Source organism: Euprymna scolopes, chromosome 8 (assembly GCF_053919585.1).
Source record: "Euprymna scolopes isolate OS-2025 chromosome 8, ASM5391958v1, whole genome shotgun sequence".
NCBI classification, from domain to species: Eukaryota; Metazoa; Mollusca; class Cephalopoda; order Sepiida; family Sepiolidae; genus Euprymna; species Euprymna scolopes.
The window spans coordinates 146062775-146084160 of record NC_136489.1 but is presented as its reverse complement, the minus strand read 5'-3'; the positions used below and the strand labels follow the sequence as shown (position 1 = coordinate 146084160).

Sequence of the window (21386 nt, the reverse complement as noted above, 5' to 3'; positions counted from 1 at the left end):
CCAACAATTCCATTAGATGATTTTTTGGGCTATGGTTAGATTTTATGTATTTATTTTTTGACTTTTGTTAATCGATGTCTGATCTTCAATCTTCCATGTCCATTTCCTCAAATCTGTTTTGGATTGAGGCTCTTGGTCTGGAAGATGAACATGGTCTGTTTATTTTGGTTTTAGCTTCTTTGTTGGTTGGTGGTTAGTTTCCTTTTCCTTCATGGGCACTTTTTGGTGTTTGTTTTGTTTTTTTTTTCGGTGAGAGGGGTTGTTTCTATGGGTGTTGTAACACTGTGGTTTTGTGGGTCTTTTGGGTTGAGTTTTGGTTTGGGAGTTTTGTTCAATTTTGTAATCTTTATTTTCGTTGTTGATTTGTTTTATAGTTTTAAAAAATTTTTTCATTAGTTCCCTTACTTCATTGAGTAATTTAATAATGTCTTCTGGTTCGATGTTTAATAGGTCTGCTTTTGTTGTTTGATTATTTGGTCCGGTGATATGCTGTATGTTTTTTTTGTTATTTCTGAGTATTTTATATTTCCGTCGAGGTTACGAGCTTCTTGGAAGGTTATATTTTTTGCATATTTTATTTTAATAATTTCTTTTTCTTTCTTCCATTTATCACATTCTTTCGAGTTTGCACTATGGCCTTTTTGGCAGTTAATACATTTTGGCTCTTTTTGGCAATCTGTATGGGTCTCGTTTTCTCCACACCTCATGCATACTGGAGAGCATGTGCACCGGTCTCGATGGTGTCTGTATCTTTGACAGTTGTGGCATCTGAGAGGGTTTGGTATGTACGGTTCTATATTTATTTTTTCATATCATATTTTGATGTTACTTGGGATTTGATGGGTATTAAAAGTTAGAATATAGGAGTTTGTATCGATGGTTTCACCATATTTTTTAATTTGGATCCTTTTTACATCAATAACATTTGGATTTTTTAGGTTAATTTTAATTTCTTCCAGGAGCACAGGGATTGTTCTGAACTCCTGATCTCTCCTTTACTGATCTCGTTTTGTGGGGATAGATTTTTATTTTTTGGTTGTTAAAGTATCCATTTAAAGATTTCTGTGATATGTTTGTGGCTTTCTACTTCTACTAGTAGTGTGCTGTTTTGACCATTTTTGGTTTGATACTTGAGAAAATTTTCTCTATTTTGAAGGGAGACATTTTTGTTATCGGTTCTCCTTCGGTTACTTCAATAATTATGAAATAAGATTTTGAATGAGATTTTGGTTTTGTGATTCTGTTTCTGAATCTGAACTAGATTTGTCTGAAACTTCACAATGGTTTCTTTTTTTAGGCTTTTTATTTGCCATTTAAATATTTTGAATTTTTCATTTCTCCTGCTCCCCACTCACCTCAGAGCCCTATTTAGGAAGTGTTGAGCGGGGAAACCCATTTGCCGAACACAACAAGGATACAGGAGAAGTATATTCTTCCTGCTGATGGGCTCAAAAGAGAATAGAAAAACAAAAAGGAACATCAATGTTGGTGCATTTCATTTCAGGAAGCCTGATCTGGTAGCACTAGTCAATGAAGAAGGAGAGAATTAAATATTCTATTGTTTTAAACAGTTGACGCTTGCATTCTGTAGTCAGCAGACGCGACATGTCATGCGTCTGGTTTCAACTGGTCTTTATAAAAATATGCTCCTCATTGTTAAATCTTAAATTATATTTTTTATAAAAATGCATTTGTTTGCTATTTTTGTATAAGCGTTAAATTCCAGCATGCCATTAATGCCGACGATGGAAAGATGCCTGTTACGACGCAACAAAAACAAGAAGTGACCCATGCCAGCCGGTTATAGCCGACGACATCTCAACCCGTTGCGTTGTTTCATCATTTATTCGTCCGGGGAGCTGGTTGCGTTCACAGGACGTTCCCCAACCAAGTAACTCTTCCCGGGGAAACGATAGAACCATATTAATCTTAAAATCTTTGGAACATTATTTTGCTTTCGAAATATATCATTCCCTGCATCACATGGAAAACAAAGTATCCTCATTAATTTACTTTAAGAAATAAAAATATTTCTGCATATTTTTAATAACATCTATTTACAAAACAAGTTTTGAATTGAAATGATAGAATCAAGAAGGGTTACAAAAAATTAAAAATATAACATATTGAGAATATTTACAGCAATTAGTGCAACATTTGAAAACTAGTCGTAAAATCATAATCTCCAAAAAGCAGGAGAGAGAGACCTACCGGATCGAACATGTCCGATTGACTGAGTTCTGTTTTAAAATCTGCAGAACCAGCTAAAACAAGGCCAGAAATGTTTGGTTTATCATTGGTGATGAATAACTGGACTGCTACCTCAGCCACTTTTCGCACATAATTGTGACGTTTTTCCATTCTCAATCGAGCAAAACGCAAGGCAGACTGACCACCACGTCCTTAAAAAAAAAAAAAAAAAAAAAAAAAGGAAAATTAAAAAAATTGTCCAAAGTGGCATTAATCTTGTACATATTTTTATCACAGACATTCTGAACTATTTATAGAAGATAAAAAAAAAAAAAAATGAAAAACTTTTCTTCAAATTTTGGAAGCTTAACATGGTGGATTTCTTTAAAAGACAATTTCAAGTATACAAAATTTTGTTAATTTGTATTAAAATTTTAAACAAGGCAAACACTATTTTAAACGTTAAGAGTGAGGAAATAAAAGTTATCAATTTATTGAAAACTGAAATGGAATTTATCTTTTAGCAATGTTCCAATAAATTATATTCTTAAAAATAAAAAAAAAAAAAAACAAATGTCAGAAAACATCAAATTATCATTTTGATATATAACTTAACATATTTTAGATAAATTTACACAATCGATTTTATGACAAAAAAGATTCAAATGGATGAAACTGGATATTTACATAAAAGATAACACAAAACTAAAAATATAAATGAATGCATGAAACTAAATTTTGATTTTTTAAAATGTTAAATTTTTTTTTTTTAATTTAAGTTCCAATCAATAAATACTGAAATAACAAAAAAGATTTTGCTATACTTGAAGTTTTATTTGCTAACGATATAACATTGCTGGGAGTTTTTAATTTTCGTTTTACTTATTTAAAAAAAAAAAAAAAAAAAAAAAACTGATTTATAATTATAATTAGATTTTTTTGGAATAGGATTTCTATAGTTAAATTTAATTATTACTGTATTGCTTTGTTATTAAATTATTAGTTAATAAAAACATGGGTACTCCTGCAGTATTTTACCCACCGATTTCGCGATCTTAGCCGAGCGTTGACGAACGCTTTCGGCGTTAACGCCGACGAAAGCCGAGAATTCGGAGCTACGCCGGTGCAAGAACGCTAAAAGTATGTGAATAGCAACAACATTACAAGGAAAAGATATTACACACACACACACACACACACACACAACAAAATGGATAAAATTCATACAAAAAATTTGGATAAAATAAATCACAAACACTTACCGTAAGTTTTTTTTAAAGTAGAATAAATTTATTTTGTTGAATATTTTTTTTTTTTTGGTTCATTTTGTTTTCCGATAGCTTTTTTTTTGGGGGGGGGGGGGGGGGTAAGCAACAGTAATAAACACTTCAATATTTTTTTGTTTGTTTGTTTTTAACAAAACGTTATTAAACAGTAACAACAATGTTTTTTTTTTTTTTTTTTCAGTAATGTTTGTAGGGGGGGGGGGGGGACAACAATTACTGTTTATCTTTAGTTCCGACTGGAAGATTTTCTACTGACTGTAGAGGCAAAGTAGGGAGCAAAGGGTTTTCAGAGGATGTGGAAAGAAGCTCCTTCCCAAACCGGGTAGCCTTCCGCGATTTGATTTATTTTATGGAGACAAAAGGGTTGTGTCCAAATTTTTGTCTCCACATAAATTCGCATAAATATGTTTCCAACAGCTCCCGGTTTTTTTTTTTTTTATTGCTAAATTAAATAGCTGAAATGAAAGGCTGTGTATTTTTACTTTGAACAATAAAATAACTGAAATAAAACGCTATGTGTGTAATTTCAATGAAAATTATTCGTCTGCTGCGCGTTCGTTTGAAGCGCCCTGATTGGCTGATAGAGTATCGTACCGCTCGCCATGTTCCGGCGTTTTCCGACGGATGTCGATCAACGCTCGGCTAAGATCGTGAAATCGGTGGGTAAAATACTGCAGGAGTACCAAAACATGTTAAAAAAAACTATAATGATGGTAAGGCTTTAATCTGTTGTTATAAAATTATTTGATATAAATAGGTTCCAAAACTTTCCATATATGAAAATTTGCTAAAAAGTTTTAAAGCCAGTTTAATTGTTTTGTATTTGACAGTTTAAAATGCTCCAAAATTTAGAAGGGTCAAAGTAATCAGACTTGTTTATGAAGAAAAAAAAAAAAAAAATTCATTTTACTTACCATATTTGCACTTTCATTTCAATAAATAATGAATAATAAAACAAAATTACAACAGCAGACACATGAATACAAACAATTTGTTTATTCGTAGGAGTGACCAAGAATGTTAATATTGCTCATTCTATATGAACAATGAAATTTATTTATGCAGTTTTGCGAAATATGTACGACCAAAATTATTCCCGATCAATGTATGACTGACTGCTCCTGCTGTTTGTCCTATAGAAACAATGTGTAAAGTTGCCTGAATCAACAGGATCTGAATCAAACAATTTGATCATGCCAGATTTTGATCGTACATAAGGGGTTTTACTAAAATTGTACAATTATTTGCTCCTGCTGCCCATTTGCTATTAAAGCAACTTTTACATAGACCAGCTACTGGGTTTGTCAGTGCAAAATATCGTAAAAATCTGTTGTGGTATTATTAAAACAAACAAGAAAATGAATTTACTCACAAATTTCAATCGAGAGATTAAATTTGGCAAATATATTTTTAGATTTATATAAAAAGTATTTTTAAAAAATATTTTTTTAATATTATTTTTTCGAATTCTGTGTGCCACTTTTTCAGTTTTTTTCTTTCGTTAAAAATCTTAGTCAAAAAAAAAAAAAAATTTTTTAGATTAGTCGTGCCTTGGTTTTATTAAGTTGGTGCAAAAACAATATCGTTTTTTCACATGTTACTTTTATGTATGATTTCTGAATCAATTCATTGATATATATATCAATAGCCATGTTATGTATCATTTTGAAACACATTTTTTCGCTCTACCGAATACTGTTATTCATTACCGTTCTCAATCTCTTCGTTTATTTTATTGCAGCGACAGCATGGACAAAATTCAAATCCACACAATTTTCTTGTTCCAGTTCAAACTAGATCGAAAAGCTGCAGAAACAGCTCGTGATATGTAGGATGCCTTTGAGCCAGCAACAACTAACAAACCTGTGGCACAACAGTGGTTCAAGAAATTTTGCAACGGTGACAAGAGCCTCGAAGATGAAGACAGCTGCGGCCAGCTGACTGCGATTGATAACGAACATTTGAAAGTCTTAAATGAAGTCAATCTTCGCAAAACTACACAAGAAGTTGCTATTGAAGTCGACCACTCAACAGTCGTGCGCCATTTAAAGCAAATAGGGAAGTCAAAAATGTTGGATAAATGGGTGCCGCATGAATTGAATGATAATAAAAAAAAATTGTCGTTTTGAGGTATCTTCTACGCAATAAAAACGATTCATTTCTCAAGCAGATCCTCTGCAACATCTGGCTCCACAACACTTCCCAAAGTCGAAAGTGCACCAAAAAAGGTCATGGTGACTGTTTAGTGGTCTGCGGCAAATCTCATCCATCACAACTTCTTGAATCCAGACACGATTACGAGGGAGAAGTACTGCCGACAAATTGACGAAATACACTAGAAGATCCAACGTATTTGCCAGCAATTGATCAATATGAAGGGGGCAATTCTCCTCCATGACAACGCTCGCTCACATGTTACTCAACTGACCATGCAGAAGCTGAACGAATTGGGCTACGAGACTGCCTCATCCGCCATATTCACCGGACCTCTCACCCATTAATTATCACTTTTTCAAACATCTCGACAACTTCCTGCACAAAAAAATGCTTCAAAAGCCGAGAGGATGGAGAATCAGCCTTCAATGACTTCATTGCTTTCAGACCACCAAATTTCTATGCTATGGGTTAAATAAATTTGTTTCTTGTCTGCAAAAAATGTGTCGATTCTAATGTTTCTTATTTCGATTAATAAAGTTTATTATAAAAAGAGTTTTGATCTTTTGAAGTGGAATGTCAAAAAATGACATTTTTGCACTAACTTAATATGAATTATGCTTGACTAAAAATTAAGACTGAGACAATTATTTTGCACATTGTATTGAAAAAAATAATTGTCTCAGTCGTTAAGGGTTTAATTAGTCAAAGTAACTTTGTTACAGGTGATTTACTCAGTCCATCAGCACAAAAAAAAAATCTTGTATTATCAAAATAAAGAATAAAACGAATTTACTCAAGTTTCAGTCGAGATTATTTTTGGAAAATATCTTTTTAGTCTAAAATTTATTTACAAAAAATAAACTACTTTTTAAATTTTCTCTCTTAGTAAACAAAATAAATAAAAATATCAACTATTTGTGTCACGCAAGATATTTAAAATTTTGTTATAAATATTCGTTTCAAAGTTTTAGAATGTAGTTTGTGTAAAAAAAAAAAAAAAAAAAAAAAAAAAAAAAATCAACGTCAAAGAAAAAAGTCACGTGGTTTTATTTAAGACTAGCGGGGGGGGGGGGGGGGGGGTACCCGCCAATGCCCGGGTGTTTTTAGGTGTGTGTGGTTTTGGGTAAATACAAACTCCGGGGCTTGGGGAGGGGGGAGTTAGAATAAAAAAAAAAAAAAAAGTTTTGGAAAGTGAGTGTGAGGACCGAACCCGAACCCTTGAGGCAAAGTTGGAAATTAAAGTGTGAAAAAAAGACGTACGACGTTTATCACTGGGCCACCGCGACATACCACGGAAAACGTTTGAATTTATTTAAGTATTAAAAACAAGTGGGCGCAATAAAAGTTAACTCTGCTGCTTCTATTTGACCTAATTAATGAGGTCAAATAGAAGTCACGCAGTTAACTTGGGTTTGTTTACCCAACTTTAACTGTTTTTTTTCTTCCCCCCAACAGATGTTGGGGAAAGGGAAACCAGCTCCCCATTGTCCAGATTGAATAGAAATTGTCTGATATAAGAGGAGTTTGGCCCCACATTGACCAAAGCTGATTGCTTCTGGACATTTCCGGTGCGATGCCGAGAACGAACAGTTTGAATTTAGTTTCACTTTATTTATACTAAAAAGCAGGAAAAACAGGGGACAGAGCGAAATAGAGCGAATCTCATACCGCGTTCCCAAATCGTAGATATTATTATCTAGGGACTATATAAACAGTTGTAAGCGATCGTAACCCCCCGCCCCCACCGGAACCGTGTGCGAAAGAAGCCTTTGCGAGACATACACGAAATGGTCACACACATTTTGCCTTTTATATATATAGATTTAGTTTAAACCTTTTTAAAAAAAAAAAAAAAAAAAAAACTAGCAGTAGTCGATAATATAAATTAAAAAATGTTTGAGAAAACTTTTAAAAAATGACTTCTTTTGCTTTTTTTTTGGAGGGGAGAGGAAGTCAATGTGCACTGCTTGTCAACCTGCAAAAGGTGCTTATTTTGAAAGCTGTTCATAATATGGGAAGGTTAGGAGTGTTTATACCAAAAATCGTTCTTAACATGGGGAGGCTGGGTGTGATAAGTCCAATAAGTATTTTCTTTTTTTCAACCATCCCCATGCTTTTGGAATAACCACCTGGCAGGATTATCGTTTATGAATACTCTCTAACCCTATATCAAGCAAAAGGGAATAAAATATGTGATACTGCTATCTCACTGAACGTAAACAGAACATTTTAACAATTAAACAAATGAATAACATAAGTTAATAGTGTGAAATAAAAATAATTTATTTTAAAAGTAAAACCTTTTCACAAATAAATAAACAGAACATTTTAAAATCACGGATAAAATACTTTTTCATAAACAAACAACTTTATCTCTACTGGTTTTATTTTATAATTTTTAGGATATAATTTTTTTTTTTTAAATCCTAATTTCAGGCCTTCCTTATTTTTTGGTGAATCCTTGAAATGGCATTTTTAACAATTAAAAAAAAAAAGAAAAAAAAAAAAAAAGATCTTGACATTTTTTAAACCGTTAATTTTAGTTTTTTCGCCCCAGTTTTTTTTTCTTTTCGTTAAATTTTTTTTACGAGGAAACATTGAATAAAGGTTTGTGAGCCTTCATTTTAAAATTTTTTTTTATAGTTTACTTGGGTTTGCTATCGGCACAATTTTTAGTTAAATGGTACATGTTAAATCGTGTTTGTACTTAGATTAGATATTGCTTCGCTAAAATCCATTAACGAGTTACAAGACCCAAAAAGTGACCACACAAAATGAAACAACGGTGCTTGAGGAAACGAAAAAGCACGGATTTATTTATTTGATACTTGGATTTTGAACCAGATGTTCAACATCTGCCTAAGTACCATGTATTATTAAAATCTAAAATAAAAATGAAAGTTCTAGTTTTTGTTTATTGGTGGTGAAAACGTTCTGTTTATGTTCAGTGAGATAGCAGTGTCACTCACTTTACTTTCTTTTGCTCAATATAGGGTTAGAGAGTATTCATACAACTAAATGACAATCCCACCAAACACTCTTTGCAGAGCACATGGACCTTCTTTTTTTTTTTTTTTTAATGAGAAATGAACAAGAGTTGTGTTATCATGAAATGAAACTTTATGCAATATTATTTTTTTTTTAAATTTTTAATAAATAATAGTCATTTACTTGTCTACCCACAAGAGCAGTTAGGAATGTTTTAAATGTGGGGAAAACTTGTTCCTTAAAAGAGGCACACGGGATTGGAAACATTGCTTCAGTCTTCAGGGATTTATTCTACTTTTTAAAAAGATTTTACTAGCGTTACAAAATTCAAATTAAAAAAAAAAAAAAAAAAGTCACTTGTAAAATTTTATTTGAAAAAAAAAAAAAAAAAAAAAAACTCTTGGCTGAAAGTTGTGACCGACTAAATTCGTTTTGTTTTTATTTTAATAATAAAGAAATGAACTATTTATTTTACAAAGATTAAAAATAAAATAAAGTGGCACACTGGTAAAAAAAACATCTCAGTCTTTAAGAATTTGCCAAAAATAATCGCGACTGTGACTAAAGTGTTATTGTTTATCTTAATGCTTTTTTTTGTGCTGACAAACTTAGTAGATCGCTCGTCTAAGAGGAAATATTTAATAAAAAAAAAAGTTTGTTTTTTTAGTAAATATCTTTTTAGGTATGAACTTAAAAAGATATTTGCCAAAATTAATTTCTCAAAACTTGTGAGTAAATTTGTTTTGTTTATTACAAGATTGTTTTATATTTTGCGCTAACAGACCCAGTCGATCGCCTGCACTGAAGTTGGTTTAATCAGCAGCAGTGGCAATTAGTCATACAATGATCGTACATATTTAATAAAAAAAATAAATAAAAAAAAACTCTACTTATGCACATTCGCTCTGCAAGAAAATAATTTTTGCTAAAAGTATATATGAAATGGTTTCTAATTGTACCCCCTACCACCATTATTAAACTTTTACAACAGCGATGAAAGCGAAAAAAAAATGTATTGATTTGCATTTATTTACAATTCATACAATTTCTTAAGGACTACACAATGTTATTTTTCATTTCTCAGAAACAATCATGTTCATATAATTCATCTTCCAATTACTACAATTAAGCATAATGCCATTGAAATGTGTGTGTGTGTGTGTGTGTGTGTTTGTATATATTAGTTTGAGTAGAAAGTCCTTGTGAAATTTTTATTTTTTAATAAGCTTTTGTTATAATACCTATACTTTATATATCATTTTTAAGAGCATTTTTCACTATCTTATTTAAATTATAATCGTTTTAAAACGATTGTTTTCTTTTCAGAATGTTACCACAAGATGGACAAAAAGCATATTTGCACAATTATTTCAATTCAAGCTAGGCTGAAAAGCTGCTGAAACAACTCGTGATATCAATGAAGCGTTTGGCCAAGGAACCACAATGGCAGTTTAAGAACTTTTGTGGCGGCGATGAGTCTGGATGATGAACGTAGTGGTCAGCTATTGGATGTTGACAACAATCAATTAAGAACCTTAGTCGAAGCCAATCCACGCACAACTGTTTGAGAACTTGCTAATGTATACGACAGTTTCCAACCACTTGAGAGATTGGAAAGATAAAATAACTGGATAAATGGGTGCCTCACAAATTGAACGGCAACTAAAAGAAATGCTGTTATGAAGTGTCACCTTCCCTTCTTTTACACAAGAAGGACCCGTTTCTTGACCAGGTTGTGACTTGACACGAAAAGTGGATTCTTTACAACAACCAACAATGCTCAGCTCAGTGATTAGACATCAATGAAGCTCCATGACACTTACCAAAGCTAGAGTTGCACCAAAAGAAGGTCATGATGACTGTGGTGGTCTGCGACTAGTCTCATCCGTTAGTGTTTTTGAAAGCAGGCAAAATCATTACAGCATAGAAGTACTGTCAACAAATGGATGAAATGCATCAGAAACTTCCACAACAACACCCAGCATTAGTTAACAGAAAACGCCCAATTCTCTTCCACAATGCCTCACCGCATATTGCTAAACCGACTCTGCAGAAGTTGAACGAATTGGGCTACAAAACTACCTCATCCGCCATACTCTCCAAACCGCCCACCTACCACTTTTTCAAGCATCTCAACAACTTTCTGCACGAGAAATGCTTCAAAAGAACGCCTTCAGTGACTTCATCACTACCAGAACGCAAGATTTTTATGTTACTGGCATGAATGCACTTGTTTTGCATTGGCAAAAGTATGTTGATTCTGATGGTGAGCAGAGATATGTTCATCTGAACTGAAAAGTTAAAAACCACAAGAGCTTTGTCAACCTGATATATGTATCAATAAAAATATTTTTAAATGAAAGATTTCATTTTGTGCTTATTATAATGATAGTTATGGAGGATAAAAAGAAAAAAAAAATCCTGCTTAATTAACAACCTATACTATACATGAACATTTTAGTTTTCTAAGCAAAGATATAGTAAACTTTACCATGTTTTTTTGGTAGATCCACAGTGAATTTATGTAAAACTTCACGGGTATTCCCAGACAAGGTTCCAAACAATGCTCCATTACCATCCATCACGATGAAACCAAACTTATTGTCATCTGCCAAAAGGGCCGTTAAAGCCTAAAAATACAAAATAAGTCGCAATTATAAAAAAATCTTTTTATTAGGAAGTCCTTGAAATATTTTTCAATATTACAAAATTTCTTGATAAAATTTGATTTTTTTAAATTACTTTATTATATGAATAAAGTTTATAACTAAATTTCCTATATAATACATTTTAAACCCATTGGTATAAATAAGTTTTCAAACTTTCAAACTATTCCGGTATGGCAATTTTGACCTTGGAAAAGAGATGGGCGCTTGAAAAATGAATATGAGTGATGAACAAGGATGTTTGCTACTCCCCATACAAAAGTCACAAGGGCAAACTACTCACCACCAAAGGCCAAGAAACATTTTAATAATGTCAAACACCTAGTCAAGCCAGCCATTTCTTCTCAGTATCAGCTGCACAACACGCACAGAACAGGTGGCTGCATGAAATCTTGCTAATTATGAAGACTAGGTCTCCTTAAACTGTGGTGTTTGGGCATGTTTCCAGTGAAGGCTACTCCACGCTGCCCAACATCTTTGAAAAGAGACTCAATTCAGATGGCTATATTGAGTTGTTGCTCCCTATTATCAAACACAAGGTGAAGAGAGTGACCTGCGGAAGGCCGTATGTGTGACCGCAGGACTCATTTTTAAGTGTAATTATAGTTAGGTATTGATTGCAAACTAAATATGTGTACAGAGATAAATAAGAATAGAAGTAACTCACTTCTGTGTGGAATTTGTTGTCACAGAGGTAGAGTGAAGTGTTAATAGGTCGGAACGGTTCAAAGTCAATGTTAACTTTCTTTTCTTTTCCTTCATCTGTAACAATGGTACCACAGTAGATAACTAAACCATTTGGAGGCACTGAAAATAAAAGGAAATAAAAATTAATTATATTCATTGGTTAAAACATTTTAAAAGATTACAACTGTTCTAGGCTTTTAATGTGTGTGTGTGTATATATATATATATATATATATATATATATATATATATATATATAGTTTTTTGGTAGGAAGATATCCAAAAATTGAAAATAATTGAATTTCAACAAGAGTCGTTGATAGTGCTCAATCATAAGAGAGCAAGTTATATTTAAAAAAATTTTTTATGTAAATACAGTCATATCTTGCTATGATGTGCAGACCGTTTCAATCCTATTAGATATCATCAGGCAAGAAAAATTAAGGTACAAAAACTGAAAAGGTTCAACACCTTTTCAAATTTTGAGGAGAAAAAAAACTCATGGTGAATTTTCTCTCCTCAAAATTTGAAAAGGTGTTGAACCTTTTCAGTTTTTGTACCTTAATTTTTCTTGCCTGATGATATCTAATATGATTGAAACAGTCTGCACATCGTAGCAAGATATGACTGTATTTACATAAAAAAAGAAATTAAAAAAGAAATATATATATATATATATAATAAATGATCAAAGTATTATTTTTGGTAACGTGTTATTTCATGGTGCTATATTTCACTATATTTATACATAAACTCCAAATTAATGATTTGATACAAACTTCATCACTGAAATGGTAATGTATGATATGCATGTGTTGAGCAGGATATTCTGCACTATAAAACACTCCATTTCAGGCTAAACAGTTGTTCACATCTAGAGCAATTTTCTCTTCAGGCGTTGAATTCCATAAATAATTGTTCTGGAGATCTTTTCCGGGTCAGCCATCATAGTGGATATCCAGGTTTATATCAGAACACTGCATTGTTTTTGTCAGAAAGAAAGTGATGCAGAGTCAATATTGTTCTTTATTCGATGTGTGACGTGTCCATTTATTGAAAGTCTCTTCAATCGGTTTCTTTCTGTCAAAAAACTTAGTTCACAATGTGGTTAGTCCACTTTATAAAAATTATCCTACAAAGACATTGTACATCATTTGACTGTCCAGTTTTACAACAATAGAGCAGGATTGATCACACAAAAGCCTTGTAGATGCAGTATTTACTAAAGCATGTATTGTTCAGACTTGGATCACTCAGGCCATGCTAAAAGCTAATAAATGTGCAAGATCTATGAGAGTTTATATTGTTGGCATTATGATTGTACCATGGTACTTAAAGAGATCAACCATTCAAAATGATGGGAACAAATATATGCAGGCTAAAATGATCTCAGATTTTAGTGCACTAATCTACATGATACCATGTGAACTGATCGTGATCCAGATCCAGAAATATCTGAAGATTAGCAGAGCCAGATACAAGCTTAAGATATGTACGAGTAATGATGTTAAAGCAAAGATTTAAGCCACAATACAAATAATGTTAGCATTGTTGTTAACCTCGTCTTTTGAAGAAACACTGTAATGAAGAAGCTATTCAGTTATCCAAGCTTTGTTAGCTCACTAGGGTTTCTGAGCAGCTTTTGTAGGGAGCTGATCTTCACCAGGGGCATCAGTGTTCTTCAGTTTTGTGAAAACCTTCAATTTTGTAATTGACAAAGTGGACAATATTGCAGTCATATTTGAGATGACTGACGACTTAGGATAGCATAATTGTTGAGGCTGAAAAGAATATTAAATTTTTCACACCAATGTCTGAGCTAATCTGATAGGTGAATGGATGACTGGCTATTGTGGCATGCACCAGTCAATGAAAAAAAAAAACCCATTTGTCAATGATTTCAGCAGCTGATAATTTTCCAATGTTACCAATGGTTACTATACCAATATGCATTACCCGTGCGCACAACTAAGCAATATATGTACTCAAGTTTGGTGCTTTTTACCATTGTTTGTTCTTCCATCAGCTTCAAAGTGCTTTTGTGAGATCCAGTCTTTTAGTCATTGATTTTGTTTTCTGAGTACAGCCATGGTTTCCTCCTGGATATTCATTTTGAAGGAGTTCTACTCCTGATCAGAGGAAATTGATGCAAAGAGGTAATGAGCTTGCAACCAAAAGGTTGACTTGAAGTTATCATACCTCAATTTGAAGATGCCCAACTTAGGGTTTAGATCGAAATGCGTGTAGTTGGATCCATGCGCATTTCCAGTTTCAGTGCTCTGGTAAAATCAATAGACCAGTAGATGGCATCATGTGATAAGCAGAAGATTCAGCTGTACTTTTGTACCTCCCATCATCAGATTACCATGTGGTTAGGGAGTAGAGGGTGCTGGCTACCACACAATGCCTCAACTGCAAAGTTCAAAAGGCGATTATAATTAAATAGTAATGACTATTTTCATTTTAAACTCCCACTGACTTTAAAAAATAAAATAAAGATTAGACGGTCAATAATTTTTAAAATAGATATTTTCCTTTTTAACTGCCAACAGATTCTCACATTAAATACCAAAGAATTTCACCATTAAATTTTAAAACTATAAAAAAATAAAAATAAAAACAAAAGCTACACATATACTAAAATGTTATTTAAAATATTGGTCAATAACTTTTCGGAAGGAGTACAAAGTTCACAGTCATCATGTAAACAGTTGATAAAATCTATTCAATCTGTTGAAATTCAGATGCCAATAAACCGTAGGCAAACAGGGAGTCATCAAAAAGATCAAGTTTTTCTATAATAACAATGCTTAAACTTGCACTTATTCTACAAACTTTTTGTAAAAAAATTGTTTTGGGCTGAAATGTCACAATGAGTCAATTTCTAACTAAAAAAAAAGTTTGAAAAATAATTTTTTTCTTAATTCAATCATCACTGGGCAGTGTTTGATCATCCCAGATTACAATGAACAGTCAGGATTGTTTTATGTGCATTATATTTGCAGATTAGTATTCTTCCTAAGTTTGCAAGGCCACTACAACCGTGCTTTACATACAACTCCTCACAACGTCATTCATCAAAGTACATGCTAACAAAGAAACACATGCTTTTTTTACTATTGCAACATTCTATTTTTACTTTGTACATCTGATGTTTAATTCTGAATTTTGAATACCATTTACAGCGAGTTTAGTTCTTGCTTATTTAGATATAAAAATCACGAATGCCACTGACTATATTTTCCAGGGCAAGGTACACAACAAAAGCTCTTTCAAATATAGCTATTAAGGTGTGAACATTTCTTAAAGAGCTATTACAAATTGAAAAAAAAATCAAAGGGAATGCAGGATAGGTTTCAGAAGAGGAGAAAGAGCAAGAAATGTTTACCTTTGTTGTATAGTTTTAATCTTTGTTGTACAGATGTGATGGCACCGAGTACAGACAACCGGTTCACACGACTTTTTATGTTAGATGCTGTACCAAACTCATCTGCTAACATCTTCGCAACTCGCGAGATTTGATCCTTAGGCGGAATTATCAGGGAAATCATGCTTGTACCATTTCTGAAAATGTGAAGATTTACAAGTCAGTTTAAATTGGATTCCTTAATTGAGATTTTAGATTTTACAGTCATCTTCAAGTTGCAAAATAAAAAAGATTTTAATGACATTTTTGTAAAGACATCAAATAAGGGAACATTAAAAATGTTCTATAGTCATTTTAACATTCAAAGTAACATTGCAATGTTTAATAAAACAGGTTGAATTTAAATTTAAAGAAAATAAAAAAATTCCCATACTCAAAGACAATTTTATAACTTAAACTCTGCAGCAACTTGGATATTAAAAATATAATCCTTGGCAAAGGCCAGATCTAAAATTAAATATGACAACATTATAAAAAAGGAAAATGTGAAAAAATAAATAATCAATCCAAACATGTTAATGAAATTAACTCTCATATTTTAATACATTTTTTTTTTTCAAATGTAACATTGCATGAAATAAATCACCCCAAATGAGAAAATTTAAATATTTTAAGAAGAAAAATGTAAAAATCTTTGAAAAATTATTTTATCTCTAATTTTTGCTAACTTATTAAATTAGCAGAAAAACGTTTCACAACCTTTTACAAATGTCTTATAAAACTATTATAAAAATTTAAAAAAAAACTACAGATTATTACCTTTTAATAAAATCTTTCTTAGCAAATATAAAATTCTACTATATCCTTTTACATTAAAATAAGATAATCTCTTAAGTTTAAGACTTATTAAAAAAACATACACAAAAAACAAATATTTTACATTCCAAGGTGGGGGATCACTTTCCAATATTAATTTAACATAAAATAATAACAGCTATAATCTTTTATATAAATAAAAATTAACATTATCCAACAAAATTAGTTTTGTCTCAGACTTTTGTTTCATTAATAATTTAATGACAAAACGATACAGTAATAATTCAACTTTCAAAATTCTATTTAAACAAAACAAAAAAAAAAAAACAAAGCAAATGGCATTTTTACACAAGTCTCCTGTGCAATTTGGATAATTAAAACTAGTATATTATAAATACTAATAATATTAATACTAACTATTAATGATTTTGTTTTTAATAGAAATGTATTAGATGCAAGTTTATATTAATCTTGAATTCTAAAAAGAAAATTCACAAGAAAGTGAGGTCAGATAACATTATGCAAATTACTTGCACAAAACATGTCCCCGCATTGCCCAGGTGAAATATGGCACAAAACAAGAACAATTCAGTAACAGAAAAGTAAGATTATTCAGTGCGACCGAAGCACTCTTCCCCCACAAATATTTTAAGAAGTTTTTTAAAGTGATTCCCAATATAACATTTGAATTGTTTTGTTTTTATTTAATTCCTTTTTAGCGCATATTTTTTATGCTGTTTACATATACCCACCCCCTTCAAATCGTTTTTTATTTCTGGATAAGTTTTTGAAGTGATCACTCAGTCTAAATGTTTATGTTTTTAAAAAAGTTGAGGTCCCCCACCCCCCAGGTAATTTACAGTGCATTTAAAGATGAGAACTTGTTTTTAAAGTGATCCCATAATCTTAAAATTATTTTGGAGGGTGCAATTCTTTTTTAAGCGGTTATGTGTTTCATGTTACTCACTACACAAAAAAATTAGAATCTGTTTTTTTTTTTTTTAAAGATTAAACATTAAAAAACAAAATTGGTATCTTACCATTTTGTGAAAGTGATTACTCCAAATATGTAAACCGTTTTTTTTGGCAGGTAAACTATACCATATTTAAATAAGTGAGAATCCCTCAGCCAAAATATTTTTTTTTGACATTTCTGAATTTTTTAAATGATTGGTTATTTGTATGGTTTGGATTCATTGGACTACTTTTCTCATCTTGAGCGCGATTTTCACGTTTCGGTCGATGTAACCTCCAACTTTCTCCAGAGCACGCTACCTTCGTGAAGTAAATAAAGGGTTCCACTAAAAATTCCATCCAAATTCTCGAGTTTTACAAGATACACCTGAAGAAGGTTGGAGGTTACATCGACCGAAACGTTGCGAAAATCACACTCAAGATAAGAACAGTACGATGAATCCAAACAATTTTTTTTTTATTGGATATATTTGAGTGTTCTGCATACAGAATCGCAAAAATTGACAGCAGAGAAGAAATCTGAAGAAAAAAATCCCATTGTAGTTTGTATCGAAAGTTTCATTAAGAAATCTTTCTACACTGATGGAAAGTGTATTTAGTTTTCATAGCCATATTTTCCACATGTAAAAAAAAATAACGATCTTGTGTGAAAGTCTAAAATTGCATATATCAGAAGATAACTACTAAATCGTTATAAACACATAAGCAGAGTCAAACGGAAAAAAAAAAAAAAAAGTCAAAAATGTACTTGCATGTGATCAGAAATCGGGCAGACAACAATCTAGTTGTTGAAATGTAATCTAGTAACCCAAAACATAAGTTTTAAGTAGTTAGAATGACTGAATGATATTCCGATAATCTGAAATATAGTGGTGAAGTAACTAATATTCTCTCCTAGTAAGAACAGTAATTTGAGTAGTGGTTAAAGTAGATAATTAAAAGTATGTGAAAAGGGTTGCCATTTTCTTAGAAAGTTGTATTTAGGAGAGTCAGGTTTAGTGAATAGAACATAAATATTGAAAGGAGAGAAAACAAATGTATGATTTCTGGAAATGCACACACTAATTGCTTAACGGAACAGGTAAACACGCAAAGCACTTTTTATATTATTGTGACCAAATCCGGAGGGGAAAATTTATTTCATTTCATTGTATGGATAAAATAAATCCCCAAAATTAAACCCTAAAATTTATAAAGAAATGAATTCAAACACATTTCCCACAAAATAAAAAAAAAATAAAAAGAATGTCTTAAACTGAGATGCAGATTGAATTAAAAGTAAAACAATTCTAAAACTTGAATATTTGTAGTAAAACATTCTTAAATAAATGGACAGCTAGCAATAAAAATTACATTGGTTTATGACAGAAGTCTTGCCGATAATATAAGGAAACATACACTTGTAGAGTTAATCAGTTTTTTTTAGGGTTTTTTTTTTTTTTACATAGGGATCACCACTTATTAAGGCCCGGAAGCCACTCGGGGATAAGGGTTATTGTGTGCAATATATAATAATATTGTAGTAATAGTTGGTATTGGAGATTTGATAAAGTGTCTTACTTAAGGGGGCGATTAATCAGGAATTTGTTTATGTTAGACTTGAAGACATCCAAGTTGTAGTCAGGTGGGAAACAGGCAAACGGAAGAGAATTCCACAGGCGTGCACTTCTCAGAAAGAAGCTTTGTTCATGGAATCTACGTTTTGATTTAGTCCACACAATTACTAAAATGTCATAAAATAATGATTTATAAAAATAAAATGAAGTGAACAGAACTATTCATTATAAAAAGTGTATTGAAAGCAAAATCTTATTTTGTACTTAAGCTAATAGATATAGGTATTTGAAAACATGCAATTGTTTTTCAAGATGGTGAAATGTGTTAGGAAAGCAGAAAAATTTCATAAAATTCTAATTTACTCAACAGAGAGAATGAATCTTTTTCTGATTCAAATGAAAGTAGAAACACTTTATATATCTGCAGCAAAATGTAATCATAAAACAAAACTGAATCCAATACAATGAGAGAAGATTGTTATGTACAAAAATGTTCTGCTGTAAGCATTTTTTTTTTTTTTTTTACAATGGAGTCATCACTTATCAAGGCCAGGAAACCACTTAAGGATAAGGGTTAATGAATGTACAGTAGTCATGGGGAACATGTCATAGTAATCATTAGTAGTGGAAATTTGGTAAATTGGATTACATAAAATTTGTTCATGTTGGACTTGAAGACAATTGCACTCAGTTGGAAAGCAGGAAAACAGAATAGAATTCCATAGTCATGCAGTTCTAAGAAAGAAGCTTTGTTCATGGAATCTACGTTTAGATTTAGGCACAGATAAAGAATAGGGAAAATTATTGATGGGGGTTTCAGTTATACGAGTGTTCTTCATGAAAGTCAGGCATAGATTGGAGCTCAGAGGAGCATTTGGCATGAAAACAATGATAAAGCAAGGACAAGCTCACAATGTCTCTTGCGTGGGAAAGAGGTTGGAGAGTAGAGAAAAGTCAAGGTAGGATAAGCTGCTTCTAGCAGCTCCTGCCCAAATGCAGCAACAGTACGGAATTGGCTTTTACATAAAGAATTGCATCAGCAGTGAGATATCTACTGGAACAGTAGAACGATTTCACCATTTTTTCCAGCAGCCTTGGACACGGATTGATGTACGTGTTCCATCTCAGATCAGGAATAAAGGACAAACCTAAAAGTTGTCAAAGTATGGAGCCTCCCCTAAGACAAGAGCCATTCATTTCAATTGATGCCAGACAGGGATCTGAGCGTTGATGATGGAAAGATAGAAGCTTGGTTTTAGATGCATTAGAATTAACCAGCCACCTCTTTCCCCATTGCACCATGTGATCAAAATCAAAGGAGAGAGAATCAGAAAGAACTCGATCGTTTATGGCCTTTGAAGTGTTGCTATAGATGGTAATGTCGTCAGCATGTCTATAAATGATCGTAGGATGTGATTTGAGAGATCATTGATGTAGATCAGGAAAAGAGTTGGGCCAAGGATGGACTCGTGAGAGACTCCAGCATAAATACTGTGAGCTTCTGATTTCTGCCCATCAACCATTACTCTTATGAGCCTATCAGAGAAAAATGATTTAATAATTGAAAAGACATTTCCAGCTATACTATAGCTGGAGATTTTGTGGAGTAGACCCTTATGCCATACACTATCAAATGCCTTTGATATGTCAGGGGCAATTGCCCTAGAAAGGAAGCCTCTATTGAGAGATTCGCTAATCCTATGATGTTAGCACATCTGCTGTAGATCTAGCAGAACGGAATTCATATTGCATGTCACTGAGGTTATTTTTGCGGAGGCAGTTGACTACTTTTCTATTTAACACAGATTCCAGCAACTCAAAATGTACAGGAGACTAATAGGTCTGTATTGAGAGGGAGCGATCACCTGAATTTTTAAATACGGGACATACTGATTAGGTTTTCCAGGGTGTTGGAAAGCAATTCTCCTTAAGACAACGCTCAAACAGCTTTGTAAGTATGGGAGCTAGTTTAGGTTAAAGCTTTTTGAGCATTATAATAGGAATGCCGTCAGGGCCAGTTGCTTTACTGGAATTGAGGTTTTAGATTAGCTTGGCAACATCACGTACAGATACTTGTATGTTGCATAGCGTGTTTTCAGACACAAGAGGAAATACAGGAGTTTGGCAGCCATGATCGCATAGGGTAGAATTAGTTGCAAAGTTCTTGGCAAAGAGTTGGCTTTGTCCAATGTTGACAAGATTACCTCAGGTCTATTAATGATGGTTGGGATAGAGCACACATTTCTATTCAGGACCCTGTTTGTTATTTGCTAAAATTGATGGGAACCAAGCTGCTGCTCAGATACTTTGGACTTGACAGACTGAGCATCCAACTCTCTTGCATCCTTTATTACTCTTTTACAATGGTTGCTGGCAGTCCTGAAGGCGGCTTTAGTCTCAATACATCTATTATGTTGGAAACAGTGAAAATAGTGATTTCTGTGCGCAATGGCAGCAGCACATCCTGGAGAGAACCATGGCTGGCTATTAGGTTTTTTAGGAGGGTATAAAGCGGTCTATACCTACAATTAACTATTCCATCAGATCTGATACTATGGAGGACATGTTCTTTTTAAACATGGAACGTAGAGGTAGATCTGATATAAATGTACGAAAGCTATCCTAGTAAGCCATAAAGTATTGATATACTGTACGATGAAGAGGTATGTCGAAGGACTTATTACATTTTGTTTTTATC

The 21386-nt window shown here is 32.6% G+C and overlaps 1 protein-coding gene across 1 annotated transcript in view; it reads right to left on the bottom strand.

Annotated features, from left to right (window-relative positions):
- Positions 1-21386, bottom strand: part of LOC145283815 (eukaryotic peptide chain release factor subunit 1) — a 47484-nt gene that overhangs the window by 15931 nt on the left and 10167 nt on the right. Inside the window, exons 2-5 of the mRNA XM_080132903.1 lie at positions 15363-15538; positions 11955-12094; positions 11113-11251; positions 2212-2402 (exon numbers count right to left, since the gene is read on the bottom strand). Of these exons, the coding sequence (XP_079989029.1) occupies positions 2212-2402; positions 11113-11251; positions 11955-12094; positions 15363-15538 (646 nt within the window). The remainder of the gene's footprint in view (positions 1-2211; positions 2403-11112; positions 11252-11954; positions 12095-15362; positions 15539-21386) is intronic.